The 21029-nt window shown below is 40.2% G+C and overlaps 1 protein-coding gene across 1 annotated transcript in view; it reads left to right on the top strand.

The window, feature by feature from the left end:
- The window catches only part of CDH2 (cadherin 2), a 259546-nt gene that overhangs the window by 194855 nt on the left and 43662 nt on the right, over positions 1-21029 (top strand). Inside the window, exons 8-13 of the mRNA XM_049900351.1 lie at positions 8352-8489; positions 9122-9307; positions 11912-12165; positions 14118-14260; positions 18215-18448; positions 19130-19363. Of these exons, the coding sequence (XP_049756308.1) occupies positions 8352-8489; positions 9122-9307; positions 11912-12165; positions 14118-14260; positions 18215-18448; positions 19130-19363 (1189 nt within the window). The remainder of the gene's footprint in view (positions 1-8351; positions 8490-9121; positions 9308-11911; positions 12166-14117; positions 14261-18214; positions 18449-19129; positions 19364-21029) is intronic.

Here is a 21029-nt window from a genome sequence, read left to right as displayed (position 1 = left end):
CCTGACACACACCTTTCCTGATTTTAAATCATGCAGTATCCCCTTGTTCTTTTCAAACAACAGCCTCTTGGTCTATGTACAGGTTCTGTGTAAGCATAATTAAGTGTTCTGGAATTCCCATTCTTTGCAATGATAGCCATAATTTGTTATGATCGACACAGTCGAATTCCTTTGTATAGTCAATAAAACAGAGGTGTCTGTCAGTTTGTTGTACTGTGGGGGCTTGTGTGTTGCTGTGATGCTGGAAGCTATGCCACCAGTATTCAGATACCAGCAGGGTCACCCACGGAGGACAGGTTTCAGCTGAGCTTTCAGACTAAGACAGACTAGGAAGAAGGACCCGGCAGTCTACTTCTGAAAAGCATTAGCTAGTGAAAACCTTATGAATAGCAGCAGAACATGGTCTGATGTAGTGCTGGAAGATGAGCCCCCCAGGTTGGAAGGCACTCAAAAGATGAGTGGGAAAGAGCTGCTTCCTCAAAGTACAGTCAACCTTAATGACGTGGATGGAGTAAAGCTTTCGGGACTTTCATTCGCTGATGTGGCACGAGTCAAAATGAGAAGAAACAGCTGCAAACATCCATTAATAATTGGAACCTGGAATGTACGAAGTATGAATCTAGGAAAATTGGAAATCATCAAAAATGAAATGGAATGCATAAACATCGATATCCTAGGCATTAGTGAGCTGAAATGGACTCTTATTGGCCATTTTGAATCAGACAGTCCTATAGTCTACTATACTGGGAACAACAACTCGAAGAGGAATGGTATTGCATTCATCGTCAAAAAGAACGTTCCAAGATCTCTCCTGAAGTACAGCGCTGTCAGTGATAGGATAATATCCATATGCCTACAAGGAAGGCCAGTTAAAATGACTATTATTCAAATTTACACACCAACCACTAGGGCCAAAGATGAAGAAATAGAAGATTTTTATCAGCTGCTGTAGTCTGAAATTGATCAAACATGCAATCAAGATGCATTGATAATTACTGGCAATTGGAATGCAAAAGTTGGAAACAAAGAAGAAGGATCAGTAGTTGGAAAATATGGCCTTGGTGATAGAAACAATGTTGGAGATCGAATGATAGAATTTTGCAAGACCAACGACTTCTTCATTGCAAATACCTTTTTTCACCAATTTCAGTCTGCCGATGTCGGTAAAAATCTTCAGTTTCTTAATCTTTGGCCTCAGTGGTTGGTGTGTTAATTTGAATGATAGTTATTTACAGGCCTTCCTTGTAGGCATATGGATATTATCCTCTCCCTGGCAGTGTTATATTTCGGAAGATATCTTGAAATGTTCTTTTTGATGACTGCAACACCATTCCTCTTTAATTTGTCATTCCTGACATAGTAGATCTTATGATTGTTTGATTCAAAATGGCCAATACCAGTCCATTTCGGCTCACTGTTGTTGTTAGGTGTTATCAAGTCAGTTTCGACTCATAGCAACCTCACAGGATAGAGTAGAACCTCCCCACAGGGTTTCCAAGCTGCAGCTGGTGGATTTGGACTGCTGACCTTTCGGTTAGCAGCCAGGCTCTTAACCACTGTACTACCAGGGCTCCTTCAGCTCACTAGTGCCTTAGGATATCGATCTTCAAGCATTCCATTTTATTCTTTGACAACTTCCAATTTTCCTTTATCCATACTTTGTTACATACCACGTTCCGATTATTAACGGGTGTTTGCAGTTGTTTCTTCTCATTTTGAGTTGTGCCAGAGTTAGCTCACAATCCTAATAATTGTCTTTCCATTCACACTCCATCATGTGATGCAGAAATGGGGCTTCGTCTTGTTTCCTTTCAGTAATATTTCTATCACATTCACCTGACCAATTTATAGAAAGAAAGAGGCTTAGTGAATTAAAGATAGTTTTACCAAAGCAGACCAAGCATGTTTAAAAATCAAAGAGACTGCCTTTAGTTTAGGGAATGAGAGCCTGAAGTGAGACTGTAGTCATGGTTAAGTGTAACTTGCATTGGATGGATGCAACTAATGTGGAAATGAATTTAAAACTGTAGACTCAGGGGTTAGATATCGTATGAGAAATAGCTTCCTGACTGTGAATTTATTAAACACAACGATGAGTTAGTACGAAAAATTATGGAAAACCTTCATTTTCTGAAAGTCATTTTTAACATAGCAAAAATTGTATCTATCTCAGATGGTTTATGGTAATTCTGTTTGAGGCCGGGGGAGAAATTTCTTTGACTTTGTCAGGCCTCACCCAGGCTTCAGATTCTTTTATTTCTAATAGAGTCCACAGTTTTCTTTTCTGTCAAAAGTAATTTCAGTTGTCATTCTCCCAGGATATATGGCACCTTTAAGTGATTGAAGTCGTAATCATTGAAATGCTTGCTGAGACTCAGGTTATTTTTCTTTAATCTGCTAGTTTAAAAAATATCCATCTTCAGGTTCTTCAGGCCTGAAGCAGTACCCACCACATTTCGCAGTCTTCTTCTTCTTTTTTTTTTTTTTAATTCTCCATCTGACTTCCTGTTACATTACTCAGTGGTGTCTCTTCCTGGCGTCTTTTTCCCAGCCCTTTCTCAAGCCCATCTCCTTCTCTTCTAAGTCACTGCCAGTGACTCAGCCCTTGCTTCGTTAGCTCTGAGTTCTGACTTTTCCCTTTACATGTCATGGGACCTTCAGGGTATCTACCTGAAATCTCAGCTCCTGCGTCTGTAAAATGGGGGTAATAATATTACCTACCGATTAAAAAAAAAAATGGTAATTCCGTAGGAAGATGCATAAAACCTTCAGCACAATGCCCAATAAATACCAGCTGCCGTTTTCCCCGTTGCTGTCATAAAGGCAGCAGCAGCATCTACTGAGTAAGAGTTTTCATGTTTCCATCTTTTCACAGGTTTTCTTATGGCAAAAGAAAAATTATATTTCCTGTTTTTCAAGCCTTTTACTTGTGCCCTCAACTCCTTATTCTGTCCTAAAGAAATGTCCTGTTTTCTGTTACACTCCAGCCTTCCCTTCTCTACAGGTTCCTACATTATAATCTTCAGACATGCTGAGTCTTCCCTATGAAAAATGCCTTCCCACAAACCACAGGATGAAGTCAGAGCCCTTTAACATGGCATTGCAGCCCCTCCAGGACTTTGGCCCCAAAGCCTGCTTCAGCCTAACCTCCCAGAATTCCTTTCCTTGCACTCACAAGCAAAATATTCCCCAACAGCTCATGCGTTTCCTTGTACAGATCTGACATTTTATATTCTTTTCCTGCTATTTCCTCTGCCTGGGTATTCCTTTCCCATTTCGGTGTAACAGGCTAAGTCTCATCCTTCAAGAAGACTAACCCTCGCCCCTCTGTGATCCAGTCCTGAGCCCTTCCTCTGAGCACTCACAGGAACTTGTGATTACCTCTATATTTACAAAGACTCTACTACGTAGAAATTACTTCTGGATTCTTACTCCCAGTATTCAGTGAGACAGATGTGTCTTCATCCTTCTTACTCTGAACAGGGACCTAAAGTTATTAGCCTTTCTGCTCCACATCAACACTAGACTTCTCAAAGGACAGTTTGCACTTCGTCCTCAATTCCTTGAAATCTGCCTTTCTGCCTGCTTCCCCCAGTCCAGATGTACTCGTACTGCACATATGATCCGACTTTCTTGGAGTGCTCTAATACAGTGGACTGATCAGTGGTACAGCCTCTGAGTTCAAATCTTGCCTCTACCACTTACGGCTGGGTGCCCATGGGCAAGCTTTCTTACCTTTCTAAGCCTTGGTTTCCTTATCTGTAAAATAGGGATAAAAACATTCACCTGCCTTAGGGGATTATTGTGAAGATTAAATGAGATAACATATAGCGCTTAACATTGTGCCTGACACATAATTCATTCTCAAGAAATATTTATTGTTTTATAGTATCAAGGTCCTTAGTACAGTCGTTGGCATACAATAAGCATTCAAGAAGGTTTTAAGTGACAAACGGATGAGACATTTCTTGGATGAGGGAATTGGAGCTGAGCAGTTAAGAATTTGAACAAGGTCACAAACCTTTAATTTCCTTTTTAGGTATGGGGACATTATTACTTGATTATCTATCCCTCAGCCCACTGTACCTGAAATCTAATCTATCATCATCTTCCTGAATCTGTGATTACTAATGAATGTCCTATTTCATGTGACCAGTGCCACATACATTCCAGTATCCCAAATCATACTCTACTTGCCTTTACCATGTACTGCCATCCATCCACCTCCAAACTGTTTAATCATCAAGTTCCTTTTCGTTTGCCCCCAAAATGCCTCTTGCATTTATCCCCAACCCTTTTGGGGACTAGGTCAGACTCCTGGTAAAGGTTTTTTTTATCACTTCTTCCTAGCCTTACTGCAGATATATCTTACATCTGTTTATGTGCTTCATTAATATCTGTCTCTGTCACTTAGTGAAAGCAAGGCCATCTATTGTTGTGTTCATTATTTTATCCAAGTAAATGTTGCATTGCCTGGTAGACTTATATTACCTGGTAGACATTCAGTAAATATTTGCCAGATGAACAAATGGATGTTCTCACCTTTTCGTTTACATATACCACTGTAGTTCAGTGTTTTAAAAGTGTGGTTCAGACATAAAATGATTTTAATTCGTACATCCAAGGAACCTCTAGGGACAAAAAGGAAATCACAAGCCTTTTAGATGCTACCCCATCAGGTAGGCACTACCAGAGTCCAATAATTTTATTATGTTTGTTTTTAGTTACTATTTATGGCAACTGATGCTAGTTTCCCATTTATAGTACTTTTATAATAAATTAATTTACTTTTTTTTTTAAAGGGAGTTAATATCAAGATAAACAGTGACTCATAACACAGAAATATGAAGATATGGACGAACTGGGAATATGTAGATGAATCACTGCAATTTGGGAAACAGTGATCTAGTTTATGTTCTCAGTATATGTTTTAATAAAATAAGTGATAACTAGCTTTATAAATAAGCGGCTTTTCCCCTACCTGAAATGCTGTTTATGGGATAACTTAAGGCCGAAGGTTTCCGTTCTTCAATCCAACCACAAATTCAAAAACATGTGCTTGCTTGCTCTGTGTCAGGCATTTTGCTATGTACCAGCAACATAAACATGAACAAGTGGAGGGCCCTGGGGAGGTGTGGTATGTTTCTGTATAGAGAGGGGTCAAGGAAAGACATACAGACTGATAACAACCATAGGAACTAAAAACAGTGATAGAGGTGTGCCTGGTACCACAGTCATGAGGAGGCAAATAGCACCACCTTAAGGACTCTCAGAAGGCATCTCTGAGGTGACTTTTTAGTTGTGTGTCTACCAGCTTCAGAATGGAGGGAACAATATTCTAGGCAAAGGTTTCTCAACACCAGCCCTATTGATGTTTTGAACCTGATAATTCTTTGATGTGGGGCACTGCCCTGTGTATCATAGGATGTTTACCAGCATCCCTGACTTCTACTAACTAGATGCCAGTAGCTCCCTGCCCGGTTGTGACAGCCAGCTCTCCCTGGAGGAGAAAAAAAAGAAAAAAGAAACCAAATCCGTTGCCTTTGAGTCAATTCTGACTCATAGCAACCCAGTAGGACAGAGTAGAACTGCCGTATAAGGTTTCCAAGAAGTGCCTGGTGGATTTGAACTGCAGACCCTTTGCCCTTTGGTTAAGAGCCGAGAAAGGGGGTTGCTAAACCTTTTGGTTGAAAACCACTGCTCTAGGAAGAAGGCAATCCCAGATACGATGGCCTAGGGTCATGAGAAATACAGAAGGCTCAAGGTGTGGGCTAAGTGGATGAAAGGTGATAGCTTTGGTAAGATGGGTGAGTCCCAGAGAATGAAGGACTGAGAGTAGGCCATGAGTTGAGATTTTATTCCATTTAGAACAGGAAGTGAGGGAAGGTTTTTAACCAGGATACCACTTGATCAGATTTGGGAATATGAGGGTGGGAAATCAAATTCTTACGGAATCCAAATGTCAGTCTTTCAGAACCAGATGCCCAATGACTCAATTAGCCAAGAAGCTCTAAATGCTTCTGTTGTGTAAAATGTAGTCTATTGCTGTGTTCCTTACTAAATGTAAAAACATTTTATCAATCAAACTTTTGAAAATGGAGATACTATTATTTGTCAAATGAGTATTTTTTTTAATTGAAGTGATACTATATTTTAGAAGTAATAATGTTCTTTTATAATTTAAATATTTCAAGATTAACTTGAAGCAATAGAAAATCACAAGTATTATCTATGGATCCCAGTGTTTCAGCTAAATGGCAAATTGTATTTATTATGCTTATATAGGAGACCTGGTGGTGCAGTGGTTAAGAGATTGGCTGCTAACCAAAAGGTCAGCAGTTCGAATCCACCAGCTGCTCCTTGGAAACCCTATGGGGGCAGTTCTACTCTGTCCTATAGGGTTGCTATGAGTCGAAATCAACTCGACGGCAGTGGGTTTACGTTTATATAATTTTAAAGATCTTTGTAGAACAAATAATTCAAATGATTTTAGCTATCTAGGAAAGTAACTGTTATCACCATAGAATATCTTGAGTTTTGTTATCTTCTTTAAAAAAAAAAACTCAAAGCTTCTTTTTTTTTCCTTTTTTGAGAATGTTCACCTTTTTCTGCAAATTACAGCTAACAAAAATGCCATTTCAAAGTCATAGCAAATTTTTATATTCATGGTTTTCAGCTGGGAGGCTGAACTGAATGCCCTATGCAGTTCTCTCACTACCCATGAGAGCATTAAGCCGAAATGACACTCTTCATCAGCAGAGGAAGCTATTGAAAAATGTTTTATCGTAACATTTAAGAAACATTTAAAAGGCTCAACCAGCAATATTTTCTTTTTTTCCTTTGTTCAAAAAAGGATATTTTCTCTTTTAGGAAAACCAAAAACCTAAACTTAATAACTGCTAGAGATTGGCATTTGGGTGGACGGAGACTTAAAATCTTAATGTGTGAGCTTCGGATTTCCCTCCTACTCCTTTCTTTTTCCTGGCCCTCCCCACTAACAGCTAAATCAAAAGCTGCAATTTGTGTCTCTTCTGTCCAAGCTCCAGAAATCCCTTAAGAATGGCCATTCATGTGTTAGCTATATTTAGAATTGCGGAAAACTACACTTTGCACTGACAGTTTATTTTTGTTTGAAGAAGTGAGTTTTGTTCAGAATGTTTTAACGTTTATGAAGGTTATCTATTCTTTTTTTTTTTTCATCTGTTCCAATTTCCACGGAGATTTCAAATGATCGTAGATATGCCATTTTGTTAGATTATCCTAGTAGAAAACTTTATTGGCTGGTGCAACAGACTTCTCAGACAACCTTAAGAGTTTCTCTTGGAGACTTGACAGCTTAATGTATTCCCTTTAAAATATTCAGCCTGGGATTTGAAAGCAGTGGGTGCCTGTTTGATAATGATTGTCTATGTGAAAGTGTATCTATATCTGACATAGGTCTGGGTACAATTAAAAAAAAAAATTTTATTAGTTATGCACAAATAGCAGTGCATTAAGTATACCATTATTAAACACCTACTGTGTTCCAGGACTAAGGATATAGAGATACACCCTCTAATTAGGTTTTGACTTTAAGGATAAACTCAGTTGCTGTCTAGTCAGTTTTAACTCATAGTGATCCCACGTGTGTCGGAGTAGAACTGTGCTCCACAGGGTTTTCAATGACTGATTTTTCAAAAGTAGATTTCCAGGTCTTTCTTAGGTGCCTTTGGGTGTGCTCCAACCTCCAACCTTTCAGTTAGCAGGGAAGTACCTTAACTGTTTGCACACCTGGGGACTCTCATTTAAGGATATATTACTCTTATTTTTTATACTGTTACTAAAGCATGTATTACTCTCATTGTGAATGGTATGTACTAAGGTGAATTAAGGGAAATATTTTATCAGCCCTGTTGTAACAGAAAGTACCTTTTAGAGTACATTACAAGAAAGCATGTATGCTTTCTTCTCCCTCTCTTGAAAGTCTCCATTGTCCTCAGTGTCCTAAAATGGGTAGAAATTAATAGTTGTAGAAGTAAACACACGCTATTTAACTCTAATGCTTGACCACAATGTTGTAAAGTTCAGAAGAAAGTGAGAGGTTGAAACCAGACATAGGCTTCTGCTTCGCTGTGAATTTCACACATTTGCGGCAGAGGTAGATATACACAGTTAAAAGTCTAGTGAGACAAGGACCAGACCTGTGCTTCCTAAGTTAAAGTAAACTCCACTTGGGAAATTTCAAATAATGTTAATCAGAGTGAATGATACTGTGTTCTCCCTGTGTAGAAAAGAGCCATTTACGGAACAACTGTTCTGTCTTCTTGAAGAATGAGTTTCATTTAAGTGTTGTTATCTTTATGTCTTTTTAGAAAGTGCAACAGTATACATTAATAATTCAAGCTACAGACATGGAAGGAAATCCCACGTACGGCCTTTCCAACACAGCCACAGCTGTCATCACCGTCACCGATGTTAATGACAATCCTCCAGAGTTTACAGCCATGACGGTAAGCACAGCCAGCCTCTCAAACACCTTCAGGTCTGTGGTCCATTCCTGAGAAGGTTTTCATAAATGAGAAATGTGGTAAATAGAGGTGGAACTTGTTTACGCTAATCGTAGAATGGCTACTGACTCAGGCATTTTCAATCGCCAGGGCTTTAAATAAAGCACACGAGTAATTTGTTTTCTGGTCATCTCCAAGTTCACAATTGAAGTTGCTATAATATGCTGCCTGGAAATAATGCCCTAAAAGGCTTGTGCTGTTTTAACAAAGTACTTATAAATATTTTCACGTACATGAATTATGTGACTGACTCATGCTACTGCCCTAGCACATAAGTATCTGTATCTTGAGTAAAATCACTGCAGACAAAATTACCCTGACCCCACATTCATCACCCACATACAAATGGCCGCTAATTTTAACGTTAATGAAGCTGTAACATAATTTAGTAGAAAAACAGGCTACTGAAAAATTAGAGTGTTTTTAAAGTCAGATATAAACGCTGTGATTACTGGCGTCACTGGTCTCCCCGTTTAGTGGAGATAATAAAGATTTAATGGTGCGGTAAAGTTGGGGTGCTGTCTGTCCTTCAGTGATCCACGTCGCTTCTCTGACTGAGGTTTGTCTCTCTGTAGTTCTATGGCGAAGTCCCTGAGAACAGGGTAGATGTCATAGTAGCTAATCTAACGGTGACGGATAAGGATCAGCCCCACACGCAGGCCTGGAATGCAATGTACAGAATCAGCGGTGGAGATCCTACCGGGCGGTTTGCCATTCAGACCGACCCAAACAGCAATGACGGCTTAGTCACCGTGGTCAAAGTAAGTGCCCACTCCGACTACTAATCTTCCCAATAGCCGCTCAGCAGTGACCTTTGTATGCCTCTTCGGTTCCCTTTATTTTGCTGTTGGGTCTTACGACTTTTTTTTTCTTTCTTTCAAATATATTTTAATCTGGAATTAATATATATTTTGGGAAGGGTCATATTTCTTATGTTTAAATTTATGTTGATTCTGGAATTAACATAGATATTCTCACATTATGCCTGGAATATGGCTGTATTTAAATCGGCTCAGACAGTTGGACTAACCTGAAGCTGGGACTGGCCTCTACAATGTAGTTGATGTATTAGTGACATGTTACATTCTGATAGTGATGGCCAGTTGATAACTATTAAGAATGATGCCTCACACCTACTTGCCTCAGATCTACAGATTACTATGAGAGCGTGACAGGTAATGACCAAAACAGAATATCTCACAGAAGTAAAATGGAATGAGAAGGGAAGGAGGAGGCCTCTGCTTTTAAAAGGTTTTGAATTTATGGTGGTGTTTTTAAGTGTGACATCAATACTTTAAGGAATTGGTTCTTCTGATCTTTAATTGCCAAAAAAACTGAGTGCTGGAGGCAAGGGGTATGTTCTTCAAGTATAATACATAACGTAACTCTAACTTCAAAGCTCTTTAAAATGAATTCCCTCCCTTTTACGTCTCCAGTAAAGAGATTTGCTTTCTGGTCCCCTACGCCAATGCTCTTGATTTGTAAGTGAACCTAAATATGGCCTTACTTAGAAAGGTGCACTGAGATGCCAGTTACCAAAAATTTTATATGTACCTGAGAAGAATGGTAATTTTTTCCCCATGTGGGTGGCAGTTGGAAACTATCTGAATCAACCCACTGAGTAGGGAGGTATACAGCAATAAACAAGAGCACCTAGCCCCAGGGCCTGACGAAAAAAAAAAACCAAACCAAACCTGTTTCCATAGAGTGGATTCCGGCTCACAGTGACTGTATAGGGCGTGGTAGAACTGCTCCATTAGGGCTTCTAAAGAGTGCCTGGTGGATTCAAACTGCCAGCCTTTTGGGTAGTGGCTGAACTCTTATCCACTACACCACCAGGGCTGTGTACAAATCCCAGCGTGGTAGAGGTATGACCGTGGCAAGTTATTTAACCTCCCTAAGCCTCAGTCAGAATCGACTCGATGGTAGTGGGTTTGGTTTTTGATTTTTTTGTAAGCCTCAGTTTGGCAACCCTGGTGGCGTAGTGGTTCAGTGCTACAGCTGCTAACCAAAAGGCTGGCAGTTCAAGTTGACCAGGCACTCCTTGGAAACTCTATAGGGCAGCTCTGCTCTGTCCTGTAGGGTCTCTATGAGTCGGAATTGACTAGATGGCAACGGGTTTGGTTTTTTGTTTTTTTGGAAGCCTCAGTTTCCTCAGGCAGAAGGTGAAGATGATGACACTACCTAAGCCCATAGTGGTGTTGTGAGGAATAAATGAATTTAATGGACCTTAAAGGATTTTTTTTTTTTTAGAACCATGCATAACACTTAATGTAAAGAAATGTTTTCTCAGAGACATTTCATGTGGCTAATGAAATCACTGGGAACATGTGTTCGAAGATTGAAGGATGTGGTCTGGGTTACGAAACTGGTGTAGTGCTAGTAATGTGGCTTTCTCCTTAGCTTCCATTCTTGACCATTTTTAGACAGCCAGTGAGCAACGAGCTCTCCAGGCTCTGCCGTCCTGTTATCACTGCGCAGTAGTGCTTATCTGCATCTGCACTAGAAGGTAATCAAGGGAAATTAAGAGTGAAAGTCCAGCCTGGTCGCTTGACTCCTGGTAACGTTTCTATTAACTGTAGGTTCCAGTTGAACTTCGGAAGCTAACACTTGCAAGAGTTATTGGTGCTTTGCATTTTTCTAGAGTGTTGTTTTTGGATTTGAGGTTTTTACAGGCTGGTTAAATACCAAAAATTATTCTGGAAGACTGCCGAATATTTAGTTTACTAAGTAAGGACAAACACACACACACATACACAAAACCCTTCTACCAACAAATACTATTACTTTTAAAAGGGCATATATATGTATGTACATGTGTGCATTTAAAAATGTGTACTTCAAATTGTGAATATTTTTAAACTGAAGAAATTTAGCTTTAGGTAGGAAAAAAGGCTTACCACGTTTTCCATTGTTTTTTTTTTTTCCGTTTCGCCAAAGGCTGGTAAAGACTTTCCTGGACTGGCAGGAGTCTTTGTACCAGTGTTTAAGGGCACAGAACTGGGCCCTCATTTTCTCACTTTACCTCAGATTATGTAGGAATTTGAGTCAACAGTGAAGTTCTTAGGGGTAATCAAGTGTGCCGATGCACCTGAATAAATGGATTAGTATAATAATAACTTGGGATTCTTATGTGAACATAAATCTCCAAATACCAAAGGTTTATAAATAGGTTAAATAGGGAGAAATCTTTTCATCGTTGATCATGCTAGTGCATGGTTTCCAGAAATTTAAGAGGAACCTTATGGTACAGTGAAAGAAAAATTAAAATATTTTGGAAATGTAGCGAGTGGATAGAAGACTATACTGGAGATCGCAAGTAATTGTATTACCTACAAAAAATGTTTTCCTTTTTTTCCCCCCAGCCTATCGACTTTGAAACAAATAGGATGTTTGTCCTTACTGTCGCTGCAGAAAATCAAGTGCCATTAGCTAAGGGTATTCAGCACCCACCTCAGTCAACTGCAACTGTGTCTGTTACCGTTATTGATGTGAATGAAAACCCTTATTTTGTACCCAATCCCAAGATCATTCGCCAAGAAGAAGGCCTTCATGCTGGTACCATGTTAACTACGTTCACTGCTCAGGACCCAGACCGATATATGCAGCAAAATATTAGGTATGAAATGCCATTTCTGGTGGTTTTGTAATTTACATCATGTACTGTGCTCTGCATTACATTTATTTAACTTAACATGTGCATAAGAAGTTTTCCTTGGAACCAAAACTACTTAAAAAAAAATAATTTTTAATTATTTCATGAATTTTCCCCTCAGTAAATCAGTGGCTGTATTAGATAGGAAATATAATGGGTCAGCTTTTGTATGATTTTGAAGAAAAAATTGCCACTTTTTTTCCACCCCTCCCCGCCTTTTTTAAAAATAATAACGACTTATCCTGAGCTTTTATACCAAATGGCGCCCTGGTGGCGTAGTGGTTTAGAGCTTGGCTGCTCACCAGAAGGTTGGCACTTCAAATGCACCAGCTGTCCCTTGGAAACCCTATGGGGCAATTCTACTCTGTCCTGTAGGGTTGCTGTGAGTCTGAATCGACTCGACGGCCGTGGGTTTGGTTTTGTTTTTATACCAAACAGCCCAAAAAGGTTCTACAGTGAGTAAATAGGGGACTCTCAGAAGATAACATTTATCCTTTCTCCACACAAGAAGAAGAAAGGAAGACTCATGCCAAAAACTAAGATCTAAGAAAAAAAAAAAAAATTTTTTTTTTTTTTTTTTCCGTATACAACATTTATTGGATATATGAGACTTACCTGTAAAGATTTCCAACCTCAGCAAACTCCAATTTATACTTTTGGATAAGTAAGTGGATGCAGGAAGAGCATACCCCACACACCTGCTCTCCCTAGCTGGTGATGATCATGTAAAAAATTAACTCATGTTTCATTTAACTTCTTCCAGGACTGCTGGTAACAGAGAACTATTTATCTTGCCTTTTCCATTTTCTATACATTGAATTGAAGCCAGATAAATACCTAATTATTAGGTGTATTTGAAATCCTACAATATTTTACGTCTCAAAACACAGTATATTGTTTTCAGTCTGCATGTTGGTTGGAGTCTGGGTAGTGCAAACTGTTAAGCGCTCTACTACTAACCGAAAGATTGGCCGCTGGAACCCACCCAGAGGAGCTTCAGAAGATAGGCCTAGCAGTCAGCTTCTGAAAGGTCACATCTTGAAAACCGTGTGGAGCAATTCTACTCTGCACACATGGGTCACCATAAGTCGGGAATAGACTTGCTAGCAACTAACGACAACAGCAAATGTATTGGTTATTCCATCTTTATATTAGTTATCCTAACTTGAAAAACTCACCCCCACTTTAGGAAAAAAAAAAAAAGTTTAAGATAATAAATTTCTGGCACAGACTTAGACAGTGGGACTTCCCTAAAAAAGAGTATGGTTCTGAGGCTTAGAGCAGGGTAGGAGATCCTAGTAGGAACGGGATTACTGGCGTCTCCCCAGTGTGGCCACCCCCCTGCCACAATGAAGTGGTGAAACGTTTTGTGTTATAATTTCTTTTAAGTCCTATATGTTTAGAAAAAACCAAACCTGGTGCCATCCAGTTGATTCTGACTCAGAGTGACCCTACAGGGCAGAGTAGAACTGCCCCTAGGGTTTCCAAGGAACAGCTGGTAGATTCGAACTGCTAACCTTTTGGTTAGCAGCCTAAGCTCTTAACCACTGCACCGCCAGGGTCTCCCTAAATTAGCACTGGCTAATTTAGGAGATATTTTATCTCTACCACTGGTAATCATTAAATGAAGCAAGAGCCTGAAACGAGATATGTGAAATCCTCCCGAAGCCCCAATAGGAAGACTGTGCTCCTCAGACTCCTACAGCATGTTTCTTGCCTGCCTGACTGAACACAACCCTTGTGTGCCTCCCAAAACCATTGCCACAGAAATACTATTTCATGTTAAAGCTGAGTTGCCAGCCGTAATCTGCAAAAATGTAAGTTAATGAGCTGGTTATATGTGGAATTAAACCTATAAAATATGCTTTTAAAAAAAAAATCAAAATAACTAAACTTGCTGTGTTTTGATTTCATAGATACACAAAATTATCTGATCCTGCCAATTGGCTAAAAATTGATCCTGTGAACGGGCAAATAACTACAATTGCTGTTTTGGACAGAGAATCCCCAAATGTGAAAAACAATATCTATAACGCGACTTTCCTCGCTTCTGACAATGGTACGTAATTAAGTAGTCACCATATCATCCTGCAACTCGTTAGAGAGAGAAGAGCCTCATCACTCATGCATCATCAGGAAATGAGGTTTTCTACGAAACTCAATTGTCTGGAAAACTGACCTTTATTACTCTAAGGCCTAATTTTCGTTTTCCGTTTCCAATGGGCTTTGTATTGTGTACTTCCCCGTCTTCTGTAATGAATGTTCTCAGTGTCCATATGCCTTCCGGGGTGACCTACCTACCTAGTATCAAGATCACAACCTTAGTAGTTTTAGTGCTCTGCCACACCTTCACACCCATTCCAGCCGTGTTAGTCCATCCTTCTTGGTCCCAGACCCGGTTTTTTGAGTTGTTCTTTTTACAACTCTTCCAGTCTATTTGCTGCATCAGTGTGTCTGTCTCTAGCAATCTTTCTTTTTTAATTTTCTGCCTCTAGTCTACCATGGGGTTTTTGTTGTTGTTAGGTGCCGTCCAGTCAGCTCCGACTCATAGTGACCGTGTGCACAACAGAACGAAACACTGCCCGGTCCTGAGCCATCCTTACAATCGTTGTTATGCTTGAGCCCATTGTTGTAGGCACTGTGTCAGTCCACCTCGTTGAGGGTGTTCCTCTTTTCCACTGACCCTGTACTCTGCCAAGCATGATTGTCCTTCTCCAGGGACTGATCCCTCCTGACAACATGTCCAAAGTATGTAAGACGCAGTTCACCATCCTTGTGTCTAAGGAGCATTCTGGCCGCACTTCTTCCAAGACAGATTTGTTCGTTCTTTTGGCAGTCCATGGTATATTCAATATTCTTCACCAACACCACAATTCAAAGACTTCAATTCTTCTTCCTTATTCATTGTCCAGCTTTCACATGCATATGATGCGATTGAAAATACCATGGCTTGGGTCAGGCACACCTTAGTCTTCAAGGTGACATCTCTGCTCTTCAACATTTTAAAGAGGTCCCTTGCAGCAGATTTACCCAATTGATTTCTTGACTGCTGCCTCCATGGTTGTTGATTGTGGATCCAAGTAAAATGAAATCCTTGACAACTTCAACCTTTTCTCTGTTTATCATGATGTTGCTCATTGGTTCAGTTGTAAGGATTTTTGTTTTCTTTGTGTTGAGGTGCAATCCATGCTGAAGGCTGTGGTCTTTGATCTTTATTAGTTAAGTGCTTCAAGTCATCTTCACTTTCAGCAAGCAAAGTTGTGTCATCTGTGTAACGCGGGTTGTTAATGAGTTTTCCTCCAATCCTGACTCCCCATTCTCCTTCATATAGTCCAGCTTCTCTGATTATTTGCTCAGCATACAGACTGAATAGGTATGGTGAAAGAATACAACCCTGATGCACACCTTTCCTGACTTTAAACCAATCAGTATCCCCTTGTTCTGTCCATACGACTGCCTCTTGATCTATGTAAAGGTTCCTCCTGAGCACAATTAAGTGTTCTGGAATTCCAGTTCTTCGCAATGTTATCCATAATTTGTTATGATCCATACAGTCAAATGCCTTTGCATAGTCAATAAAACACAGGTAAACATCCTTCTGGTATTCTCTGCTTTCAGCCAGGATCCATGTGACATCAGCAATGATATCCCTGGTTCCATGTCCTCTTCTGAAACCAGCCTGAATTTCTGGCAGTTCCCTGTCAGTATACTGCTACAGCCATTTTTGAATGATCTTCAGCAAAATTTTGCTTGCATGTGATGTTAATGATATTGTTCTATGATTTCCACATTCGGTTGGATCACCTTTGTTGGGAATAGGCATAAATATGGATCTCTTCAGTCAGTTGGCCAGGAAGCTGTCTTCCATATTTCTTGGCTTAGACGAGTGAGCACCTCAAGCGCTGCATCTGTTTGTTGAAACATCTCAATTGATATTCCATCAATTCCTGGAGCCTTGTTTTTCGCCAATGCCTTCAGAGCAGCTTGGACTTCTTCCTTCTGTACCATGGGTTCCTGATCATACGCCACCTCTTGAAATGGTTGAATATCGACTAATTCTTTTTGGTATAATGACTCTGTGTATTCCTTCCATCTTCTTTTGATGCTTCCTGCATCATTTAATATTTTCCCCATGGAACCCGTCGCTATTGCAACTCGAGGCTTGAATTTTTTTTTTCAGTTCTTTCAGCTTGAGAAACGCTGAGCGTGTTCTTTCCTTTTGGTTTTCCATCTCCAGCTCTTTGCACATTCCTACCATAGGGTAGGAAACTCTTAATTTTGCACATAAATTGGGATAAGTAAATATGTGAGCTTTAGTGCATTGGTTTTGGAACATCTAATTTAGCACCATTTTGGTGTGTTTTTTTTTTCTTCTTCTTCCTCTTTTTGTGTCTCTACTGGGTTCTAAATTGTTGAGATCAATAATAAGCAAGAACTATGGCTGCTAACCACAAGGTCAGCAGTTCAAATCCACCAGGTTCTCCTCGGAAACTCTATGGGGCAGTTCTACTCTGTCCTATAGGGTCACTATGAGTTGGAGTCGACTTGATGGCAGCTGGTTCAGTTTTTTGGTTAAGATAAAAATGAAAGAGCCCTGATGGTGAAAGAGTTAAAGCATGCTCGGCTGTTAACCAAAAGGTCAAAGGCTGGAACCCACCAGCCACTCTGCAGGAGAAAAGACCTGGTGATCTGCTCCCTTAGAGATTATAGCCTTGGAAACTCCATGGGGTTGTTCTCTGTCCTAGCAGGTGGCTATGAGTCAGAATCAACTCAGCAGCACCTAACTACAACAAGAAGATAAAAATGACTTACTTAAACTTGCAGGTGGACTTTTTTGGCTTTGTAAGCTCTTGGCATGACCTATATTTAAGAGTACAGGCTCTAGAGTTCTCTCTGACCACCTGGGTCCAGATTCCAGCTTTAGCACTTTCTAACTGCAGGATTGGTGACACATTTTTAAATGTTAGCTTCCTCTTTTTGCGAAATAAGGGTAATGGTAGCAGTACCTAATTCATAGGGTTTGGGGAAGACAAAGGTGCTTAAAGAGTGCCTGGCACAAACTACCAAAAAAACCAAACCCAGTGCCATCAAGCTGATTCCGACTCATAGCCACCCTATAGGACAGAGTAGAACTGCCACATAGAGTTTCCAGGGAGCGCCTGGTGGATTCGAACTGCCGACCCTTTGGATAGCAGCTGTAGCATTTAACCACTACGCCACCACGGTTTCTGGCACAAACTAAGCACTCATATATTTCATGAGTCACTTGAGGTCTGAGACAACATTTTATAGTGAACTGAGAAGGGATTTGGAGTTACTCAGACCACTCCTTAGTAACAGCTCCACCACTTACGAGAGAATATATGGCCATGAGCATTTGAAAGAGACTCAGGTTCCTCATCTGTTTAAACCTGCCCGGTAGGATTGCAATGACATAATGCATATAAAGCAACCTAATGCTTTTTCAAGCAGGTAGCTGGTTGGTCTATAAATATCATTACTGCTTGGTGTTCCTTCCCAAGGTGAGGGCTCTGGTTCTGTAGTACATATTTGAAGAGAATTACAATATTTCATAGCTGTGTTTGAAATTAAAAAAAAAAAATTATATTCTTTAATGCACACATCTTGGTTCTCCAGCAAAATAGTAGGTCAGCAGGATCAGAAGCCCTGTGGTCTGCTTCTCTCACGTTCCCTGTAGTGCCTGGCGGAGCAAGGTGCACATAGGGTCCCGAGTGATGGACAGCGGGGGCGGGCAAGGTGCAGGACCACGTCCAGAGGGGTGCGCACGTGTTGTCTCTGGGCTCAGCTCCTGCAGAGCAGCAGTGGAGCTCAGGGTCACCCCAGGAAGAAAACCAGAAGTGGCCTTCTTCCTAAAACAGTCTCTCTGGATGCTGAGGCAACTAGGTTTTTCCAAGATGACACACTGATAAGGGAAAGAAGGCTGAAAGCTTTGAGAATTTCGCAGCAGTTGAAGCTTGTTTAGCATTGGTTTGTAATCGTTCTCCCTTTTAAGGAATTCCTCCTATGAGTGGAACCGGCACACTGCAGATCTATTTACTTGATATTAATGACAATGCCCCTCAAGTGTTACCTCAAGAGGCAGAGACTTGTGAAACTCCAGACCCCAATTCAATTAACATCACGGCCCTGGATTATGACATTGATCCAAATGCTGGACCATTTGCTTTTGATCTTCCTTTGTCTCCGGTGACTATTAAGAGAAATTGGACCATCACTCGGCTTAATGGTAAGAACAGGTTAATTATTTGAATATATGTGCAGTTGAGAGGTTTTGAAACCTGGTATGAAAAGTTAATTTTATGGGCTTTATAACCTTCTCATTAAATGTATTTTAAAATGTACTTAACGTTTAGATAAGATATTAAAAAGCCTTAAAGTTGACAAAGACCTTTACAATACAGCATAGTTATAATCTAATTTACGTATACTAAAGGAGCCCCGGAAGGAAATCCTGGTGGCGTAGTGGTTAAGTGCTATGGCAGCTAACCAAAAGGTTGGCAGTTTGAATCCACCCGGCAATCCTTGGAATCTCTATGGGGCAGTTCTGCTCTGTCCTATAGCGTCGCAATGAGTCGGGATCAACTCAATGGCGATGGGTTTTAAAGGAGTCCCTGAGTAGTGCACACAGTTAAACTGCTTTGCTGCTAACTGAAAGACTGGAGGTTTGAGTCCATCCAGAGGCACCTTGGAAGAAAGGCCTGGCGACCTACTTCTGAAAAATCAGCCATTGAAACCCCTGGGGAGTACAGTTCTCTGATACCCATGGGGTTGCCACGAGTCGAAATTGACTTGACAGCATTTGGTTACTGGTTTGGTGATTAGGTAGTAAATACACTCCAGAAAATACTGTGTGTTTTTCATCATGTTGTCTGTTAACACCACACCATATTTTTCCTTTTTCATATAGGTGATTTTGCACAGCTTAATTTAAAGATAAAATTTCTTGAAGCTGGTATATATGAAGTCCCAATCATAATCACAGATTCGGGTAATCCTCCCAAGTCAAATATCTCCATCCTCCGTGTGAAGGTTTGCCAATGTGACTCCAACGGGGACTGCACAGATGTGGATAGGATCGTGGGTGCGGGGCTGGGCACCGGCGCCATCATCGCCATCCTTCTCTGTATCATCATCCTGCTCAGTAAGTGCTTCAACTGTCTCTTCTACAGAAAGGACGTTTGCTTCCTGGAGGTTTAGCCATGTATCTGTTGCTGTTGCAGGAGGGAGCGGAAAAGGAGAACTCAACACTTAAGGGATACCGAGGTTCTTTGAAGGGTGCCAGAAAAAATTGGGAACAGATAGGGGTGATGGTTGAACAATATGCTGAGCACAATTAATGTCACTGAACTGTACGTGTGAAGATTACTGAAATGCCCAATGTTTTGTTACATAATCGATATCCACCACAATTATATTAGAAAAGTGATAGGTTGAGGATAAAAAAAAGTAAGCTACCAAACTCCTTTGACCTCTGAGCATTTTCTTACCAATATGTATGGGACAATGAAAACACATGTGAGCACTGTTTCAAGCACTTACATTTTTACAGCAAACCTACCTAGCCTACCACTTCCACCCCCGTTACACATTTTTCCGATTGCTTGGAGAACTCTAGCAAACTCTTTTCACAGTCAAGTGTTAAGTTTCATAGTTAAGTGTTAAGCCCCAACTTTGAGCACTTTTCTAATGGTTTGAATATGAATTTATGGCACGGGGTGGATGATTTAAAAAAAATGAGTGTATTGCTTTCCTTCCCTTTCCTTCAAATAAAGCACGGTCAGCAGCCTGCTTTGGTCATGCAGGCATCAAGTATTTGTTTCTGAAGGGCTGTGTAATAGAGTGAGAGATTGTACTTGCCATAGAGTACATTTGATAATAGAAATGATTACATAGCTTGATAAATTATCTGTCTTTAGAGTAAGCGTGGATTAAGGAATTGCATCTTTTTGAGATATTTTGCAATCTTTGGTTCAGTGGAATGCAAGACATTAACCACAGGAAAGTACTTTAGGAACTACTTCTAAGCATGCAGGTTAAAAGAATAGATTGTCTCGGCCCTGTGTTTCATTGTGGAATAGCAGCAGGATTTAGTTTATTGTGCAGTCGTGCTATGCACCAATCACTTTCTTGAAAATGTTGGCCGTTTCTTTTATGTTTTCTCCATTTACAAGTGTTCTGGTAATTTAGAATTCTGTCTCTTTATTCTAAGCAATTACTATAGAAGCCTGAGCATTTTTTACTTCCTGTGTGGAGACTACTTTGGCTATAATTTGAAACCTGCATGCTGTACTAATAATCCACTTGCTAGATTCTGCCTTGGAACAATGGCAAATGAGATCATGTATCTGGCTTTAAAAAGAGGATATTTACTTTTATGGCCAATAATAAAAATGTGCTCAAATAGGAGTCATTAAATCTTTTGCTTCAGGATGTAAACTTATATCCCCAGATTTTAGACAGAATGTGTTCCTAGATGTGCATTTAGGGATATGTTTCCATTTCAGCTGAAATGTGGCATCCATGCCAAGCTTATGAAGAAAGATGTAGGTATGATGGATTACGGCATGAAGAAGTGATGATGGCGCTTGGAAGGAAAATGAATTGGTCCTGATTTTAACATCAACTCTTTGGAATGTTTATGGTACTAGACCTGGCACAAAAGCGTAAAGCACAAACGCCTAATGTTATTCCAGTGTTCAAACTAATCCTCTTGTCTTCTTACCTGAAACATGCACTTTGCTATGAACAAGAAGCAGCATAGTGCAGTGAAAAAACAATGGAGCCCAAAAACTCAGGATCCAATTCCT

Source organism: Elephas maximus, chromosome 11, assembly GCF_024166365.1.
Source record: "Elephas maximus indicus isolate mEleMax1 chromosome 11, mEleMax1 primary haplotype, whole genome shotgun sequence".
Classification (NCBI taxonomy): Eukaryota; Metazoa; Chordata; class Mammalia; order Proboscidea; family Elephantidae; genus Elephas; species Elephas maximus.
This window is presented reverse-complemented; position numbering and strand designations above follow the sequence as displayed.